This window comes from Quercus robur, chromosome 12, assembly GCF_932294415.1.
Source record: "Quercus robur chromosome 12, dhQueRobu3.1, whole genome shotgun sequence".
NCBI lineage: Eukaryota > Viridiplantae > Streptophyta > Magnoliopsida > Fagales > Fagaceae > Quercus > Quercus robur.
The window spans coordinates 18,761,837-18,780,857 of record NC_065545.1 but is presented as its reverse complement, the minus strand read 5'-3'; the positions used below and the strand labels follow the sequence as shown (position 1 = coordinate 18,780,857).

At 37.4% G+C, this 19,021-nt stretch overlaps 2 protein-coding genes across 3 annotated transcripts in view; both read right to left on the bottom strand.

The window, feature by feature from the left end:
- The window catches only part of LOC126708725 (sister-chromatid cohesion protein 3), a 47,275-nt gene extending 46,581 nt beyond the window's left edge, over positions 1-694 (bottom strand). For both annotated transcript variants that reach the window (XM_050408605.1, XM_050408606.1), the window contains exons 1-2: positions 471-694; positions 170-371 (exon numbers count right to left, since the gene is read on the bottom strand). In XM_050408605.1, the coding sequence (XP_050264562.1) occupies positions 170-371; positions 471-515 (247 nt within the window). In that variant the 5' untranslated portion in view covers positions 516-694. The remainder of the gene's footprint in view (positions 1-169; positions 372-470) is intronic.
- Positions 695-7,903: 7,209 nt separating this feature from the next.
- Positions 7,904-11,563, bottom strand: LOC126707902 (NPL4-like protein 2). The gene is made up of 2 exons (XM_050407636.1): positions 10,326-11,563; positions 7,904-8,409 (listed from the first exon to the last, which is right to left on the bottom strand). Exons 1-2 carry the CDS (start codon positions 11,310-11,312, stop codon positions 8,158-8,160), a joined length of 1,239 nt encoding a protein of 412 aa, XP_050263593.1. The 5' UTR covers positions 11,313-11,563; the 3' UTR covers positions 7,904-8,157.
- Positions 11,564-19,021: the final 7,458 nt, after the last annotated feature.

Below are 19,021 nucleotides of genomic sequence, written 5' to 3'. Positions count from 1 at the left end.
ACGCACCCTATATAAAACACTGGAAACTCCAATTGAATAGGCACCAAAATTGCAATAATTCAACATGGAAATTCTACATAACTATCTCCAATCCGAACAGTAAATCATTTCCACCATTACACATATCAATGAAATTCTCAAAGTTACAATTCTACAGAAATTTGCATACCAATCAAGCTGAGGTCGTTGGCTTTGTGAGCCGAGGCCGAAGTTCCTTCAGAGGCACGACTCCGCTTGGACTTAGGACGAAGCTCTTCGAAATCTTCGGGCGAACTCTCCCGGTCCACGGACTCATTTGCTTCGCCGGTCCGGTCGCCGTTGGCCTTACCGGTCTGGTTCTCAGTGACACCCTGATGAGCCCTAGGTCTTTTCTGCTCCACTCAAAAACACACACACACACACAACGAAAATCAGTTCAAATTGTATAGCAGAGAGAGAAAGAGAGAGTGAGAAATGGAAATGGAACTCACCGGAGGACGCGTTGAGGTCTCGGAAGGTGGAGCTAGATTCTCCATCGCGCTTTAGAAGCTAAACCCTAGAAATCAATTTTAGAGAGAGAGAGAGAAAGAGAGTGGGAATTTTCAATTTTTGAGACCTAGAAGTGAAATTAGAGAGAGAGAGAGAGATCGGGAAGAGAATAATCTCCCGCCAAATGATAAATTTGGGAACCATGGATTAGCCACAAGATCTAAGTATAGAGCGTGGTGTGGTACGAGAGGGCTATACTCAAGTAAAATTATTGCTTATTGTTTTTTTTAATAATAATTAAATAAATTGCTTCTTTTTTCTTTTCTTTTTTTAGTTAGACCTACATGGAAAAATTCAAATTTTATGTTTTTTTTTTTTTTTTTTTTTTTTAAAGAAAGGAATTTCATGGAGTAATTGAGGTAGGTAGTTACACAAAATTTTTCATAACATTGGGAAAAATAACTTTCGTTTTTGAATTAAGGAGTTCTTAATTAGGGGGTTTAATTATTATTCTAATAACAAGAGGAGCTTTTTTGTCGTTAAAAAAAAGGTAGATTAAAACACAATTCATATGTTGAACCAAAAAAAAAAAAAGGAAAAGGAAAAGGTTGTTTCTTCTTGTGTAAAAAAAGTGGGATATACATTGTTGAGGTAACTTATTGTGGGCAATGAACAACAATAGACTCACAAACAGACACTATTTTTATTTTTCACAATTTATAATTTGTCGAATAAAATTTTACAAAACAAGTTAACAATATATAGCATTAGACTTAAGTAAATCTAACTTGTTTCTTAATATTGAGTTAAACTAACGAGATTCAAATATATAAATCTCAATGTCATATCATCGTATCACATATTAAAGAATAGGCACAATTACACTCAATCAATTATAATACTCATATGAAAATCCAACCTAATTGGAAGTTTATTAAGATGTTATTAGATATGATAAAATGTATTAAGTTTTAATTAAAAATATGTTATTAGGTGTGATAAGATATATTGAATTTTAAGTAAAAATCTGATATTAAATGTGGTAGGATGTATTATAATACTCATATGAAAATTGTAGGGACACGATTCTTTAACGGCCCAACAATGATGTTGGGCTCGCACGTGGAAGATCCCTCACAATATGATTTGTAGAGAGTGGGCTTGAAAGGCTAGCGTTTGGTCACAGGGCGTTGGTCCAGACCGGACTTTAGGGAAACCCAGATAAGAAAAGGCTTCAGTCTGGATATCCAAACCCTACAGCTTTATAACTTGAGGGATTGGACTCCTCGGATCATGTCCGAGGAGCACTAATGCCTTTCTCCGGTTACCCGACGGTGGGTTTTTCGTGGTGGTGTACATATATTGTCCGGGCATTCTCATCCCTGGAGTTTTTCCCAGGAAGTGAGATGGGATCCCCTTTCTGATTAGTTTACCTTCTCTTTTATACCAGCCTACGTTCGCTGTCTCTTGTCCACGTGTAGGGTCAACTTTTTCAGGACTGTTATTTGTCCCGTCAGTCTAATCCCGGAATTGTTGGGGATGGTTTGATAAAACCTGAGAATCTGGTTCTGTTAGGTGCAGAGTCTTATCTGGGGAGAGTAGTAAGGGTAACTTACCCAAGATATTTTAGATCTTCTTACCAATTTTCCTTTACCTCTTTTTTACCCCTCTTCTTAAGGGGGCTTTAGGTCGGCCGAGGACTAAACTGTCCTCGGCTGCATCTCTGGGCCGTCTTTGGCCTTATATTTTTTGAGCTTTGGGCCATAACCTTTTTCAGTTTGGGCCTATGGACTCTCCATGAGCAAGTGGGCCTGGCCCATAAATTATCGGGCCCCACAATAGCCCCTCAAAACCCTGCTGTCCAACATCTTGGTTGGAAAGGTGGGTTTTGGTAATACCGAGCCTTTATTATGGCTCATTTATTTCAGCCCTTGACTGACGCGGGCGACCCTTCACCTGCCCAAGGAGTGTACCGGTCTACGGGATGTTCCCCTTAATTTGCGCACGACGCCCTTATGCCGTTTGGGTACTCGAAGCGCGTCTTTCATATCTTCCCTTTACGAGACCTCCCAGATCTAACGGTTATTGATGGCGTGGGGGAACGAAACGGCGTATCCTTATTTGCAGATTTCCCTGGAGATCTGAACGTATTATGTACCATTTTCTTCGTCCCCTATATAAAGAGAGAAGACAAAAGCTGATTTTCTCATATCTAAATCCCTCAGATTCCTCCCAGAGTTCACTTCTTCCCTCTGGTTATACCTTATCCGATAATACGTTCACCACAATAATCAGCTATGAATAAACCATTCCATTCCCAAAAACACCATGTCCTAATAAAGCTCGAGATGGCTCGGTCAGGGCAAGGATGGCGGAGACTCAAGATTTGTCTCCCCTTCCTTTTAGCCAAAATCCGAAGCAGGGACTCGTCACATCTCACTTTCGGCGTGACTGAGTCAAAGACATCCATTATCACCACCACCCGCTCTCTCATGAGCATATCTAACATGGCACCAGTGTGTTAGGAGTCAGGACTGGGGCAGGGGCTAAATGCTCCTGCTTCTTCCTCTCTTTGTTCACTGGCGCCTCTCCTTGCTTCTCTTTCTTCCCTTTCATCTCTTCTCTCTTCTTTTCCTCCTTCTTTTACTCATGTCCTCCATCTTCCTCATTCATCTCCTCCATCTTCATCATTCATCTCCTCCATCTTCTTCTTCCTTCTCCTTCATCTTCTTCTTCCTTGTCCTTCATCTTCTTCTTCCTTGTCCTTCATCTTTTTCCAAAGAAGGTTCTTCTCTCAATATGAGTAATGCTGAGGCAGAGATTGGAGAGACTTTGAAGACGAGTTCAAAAGACACCTGAATGTTTACCTATTCGTACTTCGGATGTTATTGCTGCTTCGGCAGTTCACCTTTTGTATAGGCTTGTTTAAGCCCTTCTTTGTACGTTGTAACAATTTTTCATATTAATAAAAGTTGCTGTTACTTTACTTCGCATGTTCTGTTCTTATGTTTTTACAAGTTTACAATCGCTGCTCGGCACAATAATATAGCATTTGAATCAATGACAACTAAGGCCAAAATATTTGCTAATAAAAAAGATGTCACCATAACTTTAATAAAATTATTTGACATAGCAATGCCGACTAGTGAGGAACGAAACTCACCTTAAAATTAGTCAAGATGAGGATTAAGTGCTCGATACGGTGTAGGAAGTAACTATCCGAGGACATGTCACCCGCCAAATGAACAGTTTCCTTAGGCTAATGAACATTGGGTCGTTTCACTATCTTCTTAACACACTGGCCTTAACCTTTTACTGTATTTGAGCCGAGAACCTTCCCCAACCGAGTAGTTGGTTTCCCAAAAGGCTCGAGTCCGAGGACTTCGCAACGCCTGGGTTTTGTCTAAAACTTATGTTTTTTCTTTTGTGTACTTGGTTTCCCCATAGGCTTGAGTCCGAGAACCATGCAAGTCCTAGGTTCTGTCCAAAACTTATTTTTTTCTCAGTACTTGGTTTCCCCATAGGTTTGAGTCCGAGGACCATGCAAGTCCTAGGTTCTGTCCAAAACTTTTTGAGTTCAGATTCTCCCTTTCCTCAGGTATTTCACGAGGCGCCGAGCAGGGGTTGTTCCCGGCAATGGCTATTTCTCGGCATGGGCCATAGTCCCTGGGCCCTCATGCAGAACGGGCCTGGGCCGCGAATTCACTAGGCCCACGAATTAAGAGGTATTTCTGCAGCCTTTGGCCACGCGGTACTCTCTAAACGTCCCAATGTTCGAGGTGCGCCTTTACGAGGCTTCTTTAATCTTGTGGTTGCAGTTGACGTTGGAAATTGAGCCAGAGCCATTTTGTCTGTAGCGTCCCTTGGGATGCTGCGTGAATTAACTGCCACCACCTTATTCCCTTAAATAAAGGGGAGAGACAGTTGCTTTTCCTACACACAACTCCTTCAGCTTCCTCCCAAATCACAGCTCCTATACTCAGTGCTGTCCTCCCTTAGCATAACATGTTTGAGGCGAGGGTTGGGAAGAAGGAACTCTCTCCGCCACAGAAGCGCCGTATCCTCCTAAGACTCAAAATAGTGAGGTATGGGCACAGGAAGCATAAGTTCAAGAGAATATTCCATTTCGACCGAGGGGAAAGGGTGTCTCTCCCTCTTTTAGTCAAAATCCGAAGCAGGTTCTGTTCATGCCAGAATTTTGGTGTGTCAGAAGAAAGATTCTCCGCCATCAGCGCCTCTGCCTTGTTGCAGGCAAATATTTGGAGAAAACCCCTCAACTTCCAGCTCCCTGCACCTTTCCTTCAGCGGTGTCAGGCTCAAGTTGGGTTCTCTCTGCACATTTTCTTCGAGGTCGCGGGCCCTAGGCTGAGTTCTTTTGCTGCCTGAGTTATGGGCATGTAAAAGCACTGAGGAAGAACGAGGTCTTGAAGCAGTAGCCAACCTCTCTTCTGTGCCACCTCCTCGGCTTTGTTTTATTTTCTTGTATCTTTCCTTTTGATTATGTGGTTAGCTTTAGTAGCCAACCTCTCGTCTGTACTGCTCCTCGGCTTTATTTTATTTATTTTTTGTATCTTCCTTTTGATTATGTGGTTAGCTTTAGTAGCCAACCTCTCGTCTGTACTGCTCCTCGGCTTTATTTTATTTTTTTTGTATCTTCCTACTCAATTATGTAGTGAGCTCTGACATAGGCTGATTCCAGCTTTTCATTGTACGCTGCACTACTTCTTTGTTTTAGTAAAAATAGAAATTTATTTACATGTTTTGAGTACTGATCTTTTGGCAACACTACTTTGTGAATGGGTGTGCTCCATGTGTGTGTTTCTTCAAGAATATTTAGAGCAAAATACCTTGAAACATAATCTAACTAATTCTAATTTACCAATTCTACCAGGCATTATGTCGATAATTCATAGTAAATCAAACTTAGGAAACTAACCGGGGTAACAGTTGAATATTCTGTGATAAGCGCGTGAATACCGTCCAAGATTGATAATCTCTAAATAATCCATCCGAGCAGTCGACTGGGAAGTAGGGAACTCCGATTGTGCTTTTGTGTACTTGGTTTCCCCATAGGCTTGAGTCCGAGGACCATGCAAGGCCTAGGTTCTGTCCAAAACTTATGGTTTTTCTTTTGTGTACTTGGTTTCCCCATAGGCTTGAGTCCGAGGACCATGCAAGGCCTTGGTTCTGTCCAAAACTTATGGTTTTTCTTTTGTGTACTTGGTTTCCCCCTAGGCTTGAGTCCGAGGACCATGCAAGGCCTTGGTTCTGTCCAAAACTTATGTTTTTTCTTTTGTGTACTTGGTTTCCCCATAGGCTTGAGTCCGAGGACCATGCAAGGCCTTAGTTCTGTCCAAAACTTATGGTTTTTCTTTTGTGTACTTGGTTTCCCCATAGGCTTGAGTCCGAGGACCATGCAAGGTTTTGGTTCTGTCCAAAACTTATGGTTTTTCCTTTGTGTACTTGGTTTCCCCATAGGCTTGAGTCCGAGGACCATGCAAGGCCTTGGTTCTGTCCAAAACTTATGGTTTTTCTTTTGTGTACTTGGTTTCCCCATAGGCTTGAGTCCGAGGACCATGCAAGGCCTTGGTTCTGTCCAAAACTTATGTTTTTTCTTTTGTGTACTTGGTTTCCCCATAGGCTTGAGTCCGAGGACCATGCAAGGCCTTGGTTCTGTCCAAAACTTTTTTGAGTACTTATTTGCTTTTTTCGCAGGTCAGCCCCTTGGCCATGACGGGGAAAGTTGACTTGGGGTCGGAAGCCCCTAGAGCCGCCCGTGCTGTTGGCACTACAGGATGTAAGCCCTGGCACAAGTTTATATCGGAGCGACAACTGCAGGTTACCGGAGATGGGGAAAAACTCGCGAATCTCTGCTTGCTAGAGAGTTGACTCATGCGCCACCTGTGCCAACGCGCAAGCCTTCCCACAGACGGCGCCAATTGTAGGGACACGATTCTTTAACGGCCCAACAATGATGTTGGGCTCGCACGTGGAAGATCCCTCACAATATGATTTGTAGAGAGTGGGCTTGAAAGGCTAGCGTTTGGTCACAGGGCGTTGGTCCAGACCGGACTTTAGGGAAACCCAGATAAGAAAAGGCTTCAGTCTGGATATCCAAACCCTACAGTTTTGTAACTTGAGGGATTGGACTCCTCGGATCATGTCCGAGGAGCACTAATGCCTTTCTCCGGTTACCCGACGGTGGGTTTTTCGTGGTGGTGTACATATATTGTCCGGGCATTCTCATCCTTGGAGTTTTTCCCAGGAAGTGAGATGGGATCCCCTTTCTGATTAGTTTACCTTCTCTTTTATACCAGCCTACGTTCGCTGTCCCTCGTCCACGTGTAGGGTCAACTTTTTCAGGACTGTTATTTGTCCCGTCAGTCTAATCCCGGAATTGTTGGGGATGGTTTGATAAAGCCTGAGAATCTGGTTCTGTTAGGTGCAGAGTCTTATCTGGGGAGAGTAGTAAGGATAACTTACCCAAGATATTTTAGATCTTCTTACCAATTTTCCTTTACCTCTTTTTTACCCCTCTTCTTAAGGGGGCTTTGGGTCGGCCAAGGACTAAACTGTCCTCGGCTGCATCTCTGGGCCGTCTTTGGCCTTATATTTTTTGAGCTTTGGGCCATAACCTTTTTCGGTTTGGGCCTATGGACTCTCCATGAGCAAGTGGGCCTGGCCCATAAATTATCGGGCCCCACAAAAATCCAATATAATTGAAAGTTTATTGAAATGTTATTAGGTGTAGTAGGATGTATTAAGTTTTAAGTAAAAAGATATCATTATGTATGATATGATGTATTGAATTTTAAGTAAAAAAACTAATATGACAATCTCTTATTGAACAATATAAAATATAAGTTCTACACCCAAATAACTTTTCAAGTTTAGAACAATGAACCTAATGCTATCTTAAAAGGTCAAAATATTCCTATACTTAACCCGCCACCTTCCCCCCTCCCACCCAAAGGCTTTTTTTTTTTTTTTTTTTTTAAAAAGTAAATATGAAGAAGGGGAGGAATAAATGAGGGGCTTATGGGTGTAATCCCCAAACCCACCTTAAATAAAAGAAAAACTCCAATTCCTAAGTCCTAAGGTTATTTATTTGTTTGTTTTTACTTTAGAACTTAGAAATACTACTACAGAAAACCAGTGATAACTGCCAAGGTAGCTTAAGTAGCTATAAAACCAACATCCAACCACCTAAAAGGAGTATTAACTTATAAAAAGCTTCTAAGAAACATGCAAAGATCACCAATGGAGTATGCTGCTTGTATACATAGGGTGTATTCAGTTATGATGCAGTAAAGAGAAAGAAATGCTGCAATCAAGTTTGTTTGCACCATACATAAAAAATTCAATGGCATTTTGTAGCTTCCCAACTAAGAGGTCAATAATATATCTCCATTTCCATGATAAGTAATCTGTAAGATTAAAACCAATCGAACCATAAACTGAATTCCTTACTTAGATGATCCAACGCAAATATATTACTGTCATTTTGATACACACTTAAACTGCCACTGCATGGATCCTTTATATAACTTACTTAGATTAGCGGTACCAAAACCGCTTTTGGGTCAATGCATTGCACAAGGGAACCTAATCAAATCAAGCATAAATGCATTGTTGTAGACATCCTAAATGATAAGATATAACAGTTCTTAAAAGGGCAAATAAGCAACTTCAAGAGCTGGCCAAGGACTCGATTAGGAGCTGGTAACCCTCTGGTACTGCCGTCTGTCTTTGAACACACTCTGCCAGGGCAGGAACATCAGCATTGAGGTCTAAAAATCTGGCCAGTAAAAGCAGCAAATGAAAATCGGATATTCGCTTCACAAAAGGAAGACTCTTCGTCCTGTCCAGATGATTTTTCAGCGCCTTAAGTGTCACATGGGTAATCCGATTCTCAATGGGAAACGTTGATGACAATGGACCCTGCATGGCAACCAAGATTCAGATTAGTGCCATAGTAGTACCCTTGCAGCATAGAAGCAAATGAATTATAGAAGATTTGTAGAACATGTAAGACACAACAAGAAGATAAGTTAATGCTGCAACAAAATCTTCACAGTTGAAAATGAATCTCCAAATATTAAACACAAAGGAACGCAAATAAATGTCTCTCATACAGATATACCACTCTGCGGTAGATAATCAGATCAAAAAGTAGTTTAAAGTGCAAAAGTCACTCATGGCTATGTATTCTTTCCATGGACAATGACTACGGATTCTTTTGATATTCCTTTAATGGAAATAGAATAGTTTGCTTCCCAAACATTATAGAAACCTTATTAGTAAGTTCCAACAGCTTTGGATGATCAAAATTGCAGTGAAACAAACAAACATGCATAGACCAGCTTACCATGGTATGCCTTAACACAAAATTCTAGAATTGCAAACAATAACCAACAAAGATAATCCAGCAACAAGACAAGAGCCTTGTAGTTCATTGGGCACTTTCTAGTATTTCTAACCTAGTATTTCTAACGAAGACATTCAGAGTTCAAATCTTGCCTCCCCCAACTATTAAATTATCAAAATTCATAAATTGGTACTTTCAAGATCTTGCCTTTTAGCTTGTTGCTTTTGGACATATGTTAATAAAAAAAAATTTCATGATCCTAGTTGTCATCAAGATTAGCAAAGACTATTATTATCCATTTATGAATTGGGTGTCCTTGCATTTACATAAGAATTCAAACTTCTAAAAATCTGACATCAGCTCATGGACCAATTATAAGATTAAAAAATCTACCTTTCACCCTTGGAATATGGTTATTGCAACCACTTATGTATGAGATATTAGTTCCTAATGCTCCGTTTGCTAGCCAGAGCCTTAGTCTAGTAGTTAAAGGGGTTGCAAATCTTTTGATTGGACATGGTTCAACATTCTATCACTTATACCTTACTGTCACCGAGATGCAGACATCACTTGCACCAGATCTCTTTCTAGGAATAGCCATTAATCTAAAGAATTCTTTTGTTTGCTTAAAACAGAAAAGAGATTAGATGCTACGGAAAATCATCCAACTTTTCCCTTCTACAATAAGTAAAATGCACCCAAAGTCCCAAACTCTCCCCCTCCCCCCCAACCCCAACCTGGGGGGCCAAAGAAAATAGTAGTAAAATTAAATATTAATATCAAAGGACATATGTTTGGATCACACACACACACACACACACAGACATATAACATCTGCAAGTTCTTTTTGACAGAACTGAAGCAGGAGCAAAAAAAAAAAAAATGCAGTTTTGTCTTTTCTATGTCCATTGTTCGGTTTCTCAAATGTGACAAGTAGACAGCAAGTAATGCACAAAAACAATCACAACTAGTTAGCCATAATTGGATCGCATCAGGAATCCAATTACCCTAAGAATTATGACCTTGCTTGGTCCAGGTTACACTCTACTGAAAATCTGGCAACCTTAAATATAATTCTCAACTTCAAACTCAAATTCATTAACCTCAAATTTTGTCCTATTCATTCATTTGCCCCTTCCTTTTTTTTGGCAAGTGCTAAAGAGTTTTCTTCTTTATGGCCTAAAGAAAAGTCATTGGAGCCCCTTCTCAAAAACTAAAGTGAAATGAAGGGTAATACCTCAATTCCCTCTATTCCATTCCCTTCCCTCTTAATTTATCCATTCCTTTTCTTTACAAACTTTCAAATATGTAGTGTAATAAGTGATTTATCAAAGCCATCGTCATTGTAAGCTTCGCAATTTCCTCACTTATTAATACTATGAAAAGCACAACCACAAATAATTAAGCACAACAACAATTCAACATAATTAAAACAACCCCAATAACACGAACTAAACACAAAAGCAAAAACACAGTCTTTAAGCCATACCTGGTGATCGAAAATCTTAACCACGACCAAGAAAAAATCATTGTCAACCTCCCTAGTATCCTTAACCCCAACAACCACATCCTTCTTCATTTTCGAAAGCTTAGGATCATCGTCTTCAGCAATCTCGGTCTCAAACAGCCCATCCTTAAACAACTTCACACAATTGTCACTCATCTGAAAGGCCTCAAAGTGCACGTCAGCACCACCATCCTCATTCACCTCAAGCTTCACAATCGCAGTGACCCACTCTTTAAGCCCACTCTCAGCATGAAACTCCGCAGCCTGAAGAATTTCCTTGTTAGACATGGTGTAATCCTTCTTATCCTGACTGATTGTCTGTGTGAATATGAACCCAACTTTCCTCATCCCCAAACCAATACCAATGGCTTCCACAAGCTTTTCCTCATCTGGGTCTCGGAGTATAGCCAAATTCTCCTCAGTCCCTTGCTGCGGAGGCTCATAGATGAAGTCCACCTCGACTTTTCCGGTCTCCGAAACGGTGCCGTACATGAACCCACATCGCTTCACGCCGAACGCCAGCGTTTCATTCACGTAATGCTGGAACGCGTGCGCGGAATCGCGATCGAACGACACGAGCTCGCAATGCGGGTTCTCCTGGCGCGTGACCCTCACTTGCTTCGCGATTAGGTCGTCCATGGTCATCTTGCGCCCGAACGAGCCGGCCGGGTTGAAATTCCTCGGGCCCGAAACGTTGCGCTCGCCGTCGTAGGCGAGGAAGACGATGGAGCCGTGCGCTAGGTTGAGGGACGAGAGGGTGGCGTTGGGGTTCGCCATGTCCGTGAAATTGAGAAGATCGGCTGGGGTTTTGGATAAGAGGAGGTTTTGGTTGGTGGAGAGGGTTTGGTTTTGGATTGGGATTTGGAGTTGGGATTGGATTAGGGTTTTGAGTTGCGAGACTGTGATTTGGGGGTTTTCGATCGAGACTCGCTCTAACCCATCGCGGCTTCGGACTCTCAGCTGAATCATCTTCTTTGTGGTGAATGTTGATCGACTATGGCGAAATAAATAAACCGTTGTTTTTGGAGTTGAATGAGATGAAGAAATTTTGTGTTGAGAAAACTCGGGCGGTTTTATATATATGGTGGTTTGCAGTGAGATTGAAGTGAGAGAGTTTCTGGAATTTGTTGGTTTCTTGGAGGAAGAGGAAGAGGAAGAGAAAAAGAATATATACTGTGTATACGACAGGGAATAGGTATTTAACTCGCCGAGAGGAAAAGAATTACAAATAATTGAAGATTAAGGGCCCGTTTGGTACATGTGTTTAAAAACTGAAAATTGTTGTTTGAAAACATTTGTGGAAATACGTGTGGGTGAAAAAGTGCATTGAAATGCGTGAAATGTTGTTTAAAAACTGAAAATAGTTGTTTAAAAACACAAACCAAACACCCCATAAGCCCCCTATGCTCTTGTGTAGTTTTGATTTTATTCCCTAATAGGTGACTAGTTACTGTGATATTTTAATCATAGTAGCCCCTAATCACTTTTGGACTTTGATAAAGAATAAGAAATACTAACACATTGCTTATAAGGGATGATAACTCAGCATGTTAAGATCCTATTTTAATCTATACTATTATTTAAGGGATTTTTTTCTGTTTGGATTTTTCATTTTTTAGTTTAAAAATGCTCCTACATCCATATGTTTAAGTAGAGACAAAACTAATGGACAATCCAGTAAAAATCCAACTCTAACTCCTACTAAAACATTGCCTAAAAAATAAGACCACTTTCCTATTAATTTTCAAATTGATTTATTCATTTATAAATTAAATTTTCAAAATAAAAATTATATATATAAAATAAAAAATCACTATTTTTTTTTTTTTTTTTACAAAATAGGACCACTAACCAAAAAAAAGACTAATCGCAAGCGCGAAGTGCGTATAATGAGGCTAGTGAAATATAAAGAATGCTAACACGTCATTAATAAAGAATGAGTAACTAGAACTCAAAACGTACATCATAACGGAATCTTGTTGGCCTGAGATCCAAGTCGTTAGGTTGCTAAAAGCAGTGGTGATACGTATCCTTTGTGTTTGTATTTATTTGATTTGACCACCTCTAAATTGGGATTATTTTGATTTATATTTTATACCTATAGTTATTTTGATTAATCTAGCACTTAACCGATAGTTAAGCACGACACATTAACACGTTGACAAAAAAAAGAGTGTCCAAATTAAAATCAAAATTTTGAAAATTTAAGAGTCAAAAAAAAAAAAAAAAACCTTGTGTGATGTGCAATTTATTAGTAAAAGAATTACTATATGAATCCTAAAAATGGAATTGCTAGTTGGGGACCCAAGTGGGTGGGTGGAGATGCTGACATGGAAGGATGAAGGGTGGTGCTGGTGCTGGTGGTGGGCTACTAATAATGGTAATCAATCACAGTTACGTGAGGAAGATATGTAATGTAGGGGATAGGAAGCCAAATTGGGTTTATGAGGAAGAATAAAGGCTTTTTTTTATGGGCCCCCAAGTGAGTCTAAACGACGTGAAAAGGTATGTCCATTGTTGTCCCGAACCATGGTTAACACAAGCCCAACTCTCATCCAGTGCTTAGTCCAAACAGATCTAAACTTACATCTTTGTTTTGGACAAGCTATTTGGTTCTTCTTAGAGATTGTGGAATGGAGGTAAAATTCTTCTTTCTTCTTTTTTAAATCAATTCATTCAGCGCAAAGTAAACTATGCTGGTTTGGTTCTATTATTATGGTATTTTTGTTGAGTTAGGGTTATAAAAATTGTTCAACTTATAAACGTGATTAAGTGTTTGATCTATTAGGGTTAGGGTTAGGGTTAGGGTTAGTGTTAGTATACTATAATTGTTATGTTTTAGGCCTTTTTTTTTTTTTTTTACTTACCTCTAGTACTTTTTTAATTAGGGATGACATTTGTTACCCAACCGGACCCAACCCGATAAATAGTAGGGTCGGGTTTGAGTATTTAAAATAAAACATGAATCAGGTCCAGGTTTTGGTAATACCTGGACCGAACCCGAACCTGACCCGCCTCGCTTAAATGTTAAATTACCAAAAAACCTCACACGCACTTGGGCCCAAATCTAGCATGGCTAAACAAGGTTCGTGGGGTCCAACAAGGCGGATATAAAAATAAAATAAAAGCCCATTTATTAAATGGGCCAGGTTCGTGTAACAAGTCTGGGCCTACAGGGCAGGTTAAGGCATAAAGAAACTTGGCCTGTTGCCATTTTTTTTATGTTTTACTTTCAGACATAAGTTGAACATGCAACAATCTCCAGCTTCGTCTGTAGAACCTTTGGCTCCAAAAGGTGGGTAGTAGTGTGTGCCATAATAAGTTTGAGCCACTCAAATTTCTTTAATAGTATATTTTTGTGTCCTACTCTATTTCATTTTATTTGATATATTTATTTGTTAAATTATGATTGTCCCAAAAACTTTTGAGATATGATAAATTTAATCATCTAATCATTGATTTCTAATATTATTCAATTTTTTTCTCCAGAGGTTGGTAGGAATTATGCATCTTCTAGCACCTCCTGTCCTAAGCTTATAAATCAGCTTGCAAAATAGTGGGCTTGATCTAGATAAGATTGCTCAAGACTTCCATAATCTAAAACGACCAATTGTTAGTCCACAAAATGAGGGTTGTACAGTTCCTATAATTCGGTTGATACATTATGAGGTGAGTTCACCACTTCCCTGATACTTTTGCTCGATCGACTTATGTGTTGAAATGTTCTTTGGCTTTTGTAAGTTTTTTATAATTCAAATTCATAAATCTAACTTCTTTTTTGTTGTTGTCTCAGGATAATAGCTATGCTTTAAAGTGGAATTTATTTGTCAATTACGGTACGAATTTTAATACAAATGTTACTTTGGGTGTATATATATTCTTGAGATTTTGATTATTTCCAATATAATGGTGATAATACTGTTTTGACTGTGATGTTGCTTGGATTAATTGCAGAAGAGTTGTATGTCCCTTGTAAGATGCAAGATAAGGATGAGCATTGCATAATAAAAGTTGAAGGTGGATATTATGATGATGGAGATGAATGTTATGGGGGTAGTTGAAGATTTTGTTGAAGATGCTGATGAAGATATGGATGAAGACAACCCTGAAGTTTTGGATGAAGATGAAGATGAAGACAATTTTATAGATGTCTACCCAAAGTATGACGATTATGCTTTCAATATTTGGGTTAAAAACTTCAAATTTTGTTCTTTATAACTGGTTTTTTTTTACTAATTTTTTAGAGGTGTCAAACCTGTCCTTAAATTTATAACAATTTTGCAATTTAATATGGATGCACTACATTGATTTTACTTATCGAACATGTCTTGCTAATTCTAGGATCAAGAATTTAATGTTGCAAGAGTATCAAACTTTCAAGTGAATTTATATTAGATTGTCAGAAACAGGAGGAGACAGCAGCAAATAATGAGAAACAATCATGATCAAATCATTGATGATCATATATATGTATATATAGATGCCAATCGTGGGCCATGTCATATTCTAAGCACCTCACCAAGAAGGCAATGCAAAAGGTTGCAACAAGCACAGCAAACCAAAATCTATAAAACTATTACATTAAAAAAAAAAAAAAAAATCTATAAAACTAATAGACCCAATTATGCCTTTTATATTTCTCTCTTCAAAAACCATGAGACACAATAGGACTACACGAGAGGGAGAGGGAGACATATATAAAAGATTTGACACACCTCCAAATCAATAATCTATGCCGAGCATGTAGGTTCTTTGTTAGAATTTTATTTAGTATATATATGGTATTTTGTCAAAACTGGATTGGTGACTGGTGTTTTAGACATAAATTAACAAAAAACGAGTAAAAAAAAAATTATAAAAATAAAGAATTCTTATATATTGTTCATCATACAATGAGAAAAGTGAATATAAGAAGAATGTACCATAACAGTAATCTTTGTGAAGCTTGACAACCTAAAAAAAAAAAAAAAAACCCTTAAAAAGGGAAAATACTTAGGTACTCTCGAAGCACAGAAAAATAGTGTTCCCTCCTCTCACATTTATGGTGGACCCCACTATGAATTTAATGAGTGGACCCCACCATGAATATGAGAGGAAGAAATACCATTCTCCATACTCCGAAAATACCTAAAAATTACTCTTTAAAAGTAATGAAAACCCTTTGACAAAAGTGTCGTTGGCTTTGAAAAGAGAGCAAATTGAACTTGAATGGGCCTGGGCTTGGGCTTGGGCTTTATAGTTGTACTGTAGTTATATAATGTATTATAAATCTAGTTTAAAATATTAATATTACTATTTTCGTGTGTGTTCTCTAATAAGTACTCTCTCCGTCCTACTTTGTTTGTCATTTATTCCATTTTGAGATGTCCCAAAATATTGTCCTATTTCTAAAAATAAAAGTCATTAATTTACTAATATTTTTATTATACCCTTATTAATTTACTAATTCAATTTTTTAATAAATTTATTTAAGGGTAGTTTTGGAAACTTATACATTTTTAAAAGGTAGACAAAATAATAAATGATGTTCCTTTAAAAAGTTTGACTTTTCAAACAGGACAAACAAAGTGGGACAGAGGGAGTATTACTGTTTACTAAAAAACCATGAGACACAATAGGACTACACGAGAGAGAGAGGGAGACATATATAAAAGATTTGACACACCTCCAAATCAATAATCTATGCCGAGCATGTAGGTTCTTTGTTAGAATGTTATTTAGCATATATATGGTATTTTGTCAAAACTGGATTGGTGACTGGTGTTTTAGACATAAATTAACAAAAAACGAGTAAAAAAAAAAAATTATAAAAATAAAGAATTCTTATATATTGTTCATCATACAATGAGAAAAGTGAATATAAGAAGAATGTACCATAACAGTAATCTTTGTGAAGCTTGACAACCTAAAAAAAAAAAAAAACCCTTAAAAAGGGAAAATACTTAGGTACTCTCGAAGCACAGAAAAATAGTGTTCCCTCCTCTCACATTTATGGTGGACCCCACTATGAATTTAATGAGTGGACCCCACCATGAATATGAGAGAAAGAAATATCATTCTCCATACTCCGAAAATACCTAAAAATTACTCTTTAAAAGTAATGAAAACCCTTTGACAAAAGTGTCGTTGGCTTTGAAAAGAGAGCAAATTGAACTTGAATGGGCCTGGGCTTGGGCTTGGGCTTTATAGTTGTACTCTAATTATGTAATGTATTATAAATCTGGTTTAAAACATTAATGTTACTATTTTCGTGTGTGTTCTCTAATAAGTACTCCCTCCGTCCTACTTTTTTTGTCCTTTATTCCATTTTGAGATGTCCCAAAATATTGTCCTATTTCTAAAAATAAAAGTCATTAATTTACTAATATTTTTATTATACCCTTATTAATTTACTAATTCAACTTTTTTGATAAATTTATTTAAGGGTAGTTTTGAAAACTTATACATTTTTAAAAGGTAGACAAAATAATAAATGATGTTCCTTTAAAAAGTTTGACTTTTCAAACAGGACAAACAAAGTGGGACAGAGGGAGTATTACTGTTTACTAAAAAACCATGAGACACAATAGGACTACACGAGAGAGAGAGGGAGACATATATAAAAGATTTGACACACCTCCAAATCAATAATCTATGCCGAGCATGTAGGTTCTTTGTTAGAATTTTATTTAGCATATATATGGTATTTTGTCAAAACTGGATTGGTGACTGGTGTTTTAGACATAAATTAACAAAAAACGAGTAAAAAAAAAATTATAAAAATAAAGAATTCTTATATATTGTTCATCATACAATGAGAAAAGTGAATATAAGAAGAATGTACCATAACTGTAATCTTTGTGAAGCTTGACAACCTAAAAAAAAAAAAAACCCTTAAAAAGGGAAAATACTTAGGTACTCTCGAAGCACAGAAAAATAGTGTTCCCTCCTCTCACATTTATGGTGCACCCCACTATGAATTTAATGAGTGGACCCCACCATGAATATGAGAGAAAGAAATACCATTCTCCATACTCCGAAAATACCTAAAAATTACTCTTTAAAAGTAATGAAAACCCTTTGACAAAAGTGTCGTTGGCTTTGAAAAGAGAGCAAATTGAACTTGAATGGGCCTGGGCTTGGGCTTGGGCTTTATAGTTGTACTCTAATTATGTAATGTATTATAAATCTGGTTTAAAACATTAATGTTACTATTTTCGTGTGTGTTCTCTAATAAGTACTCCCTCCGTCCTACTTTTTTTGTCCTTTATTCCATTTTGAGATGTCCCAAAATATTGTCCTATTTCTAAAAATAAAAGTCATTAATTTACTAATATTTCTATTATACCCTTATTAATTTACTAATTCAACTTTTTTGATAAATTTATTTAAGGGTAGTTTTGAAAACTTATACATTTTTTAAAAGGTAGACAAAATAATAAATGATGTTCCTTTAAAAAGTTTGACTTTTCAAACAGGACAAACAAAGTGGGACAGAGGGAGTATTACTGTTTACTAAAAAACCATGAGACACAATAGGACTACACGAGAGAGAGAGGGAGACATATATAAAAGATTTGACACACCTCCAAATCAATAATCTATGCCGAGAATGTAGGTTCTTTGTTAGAATTTTATTTAGCATATATATGGTATTTTGTCAAAACTGGATTGGTGACTGGTGTTTTAGACATAAATTAACAAAAAACGAGTAAAAAAAAAATTATAAAAATAAAGAATTCTTATATATTGTTCATCATACAATGAGAAAAGTGAATATAAGAAGAATGTACCATAACTGTAATCTTTGTGAAGCTTGACAACCTAAAAAAAAAAAAAACCCTTAAAAAGGGAAAATACTTAGGTACTCTCGAAGCACAGAAAAATAGTGTTCTCTCCTCTCACATTTATGGTGGACCCCACTATGAATTTAATGAGTGGACCCCACCATGAATATGAGGGGAAGAAATACCATTCTCCATACTCCGAAAATACCTAAAAATTACTCTTTAAAAGTAATGAAAACCCTTTGACAAAAGTGTCGTTGGCTTTGAAAAGAGAGCAAATTGAACTTGAATGGGCCTGGGCTTGGGCTTGGGCTTTATAGTTGTACTGTAGTTATATAATGTATTATAAATCTGGTTTAAAACATTAATATTACTATTTTCGTGTGTGTTCTCTAATAAGTACTCTCTCCGTCCTACTTTGTTTGTCATTTATTCCATTTTGAGATGTCCCAAAATATTGTCCTATTTCTAAAAATAAAAGTCATTAATTTACTAATATTTTTATTATACCCTTATTAATTTACTAATTCAATTTTTTGATAAATTTATTTAAGGGTAGTTTTGGAAACTTATACATTTTTAAAAGGTAGACAAAACAATAAATGATGTTCCTTTAAAAAGTTTGACTTTTCAAACAGGACAAACAAAGTGGGACAGAGGGAGTATTACTGTTTACTAAAAAACCATGAGACACAATAGGACTACACGAGAGAGAGAGGGAGACATATATAAAAGATTTGACACACCTCCAAATCAATAATCTATGCCGAGCATGTAGGTTCTTTGTTAGAATGTTATTTAGCATATATATGGTATTTTGTCAAAACTGGATTGGTGACTGGTGTTTTAGACATAAATTAACAAAAAACGAGTAAAAAAAAAAAATTATAAAAATAAAGAATTCTTATATAT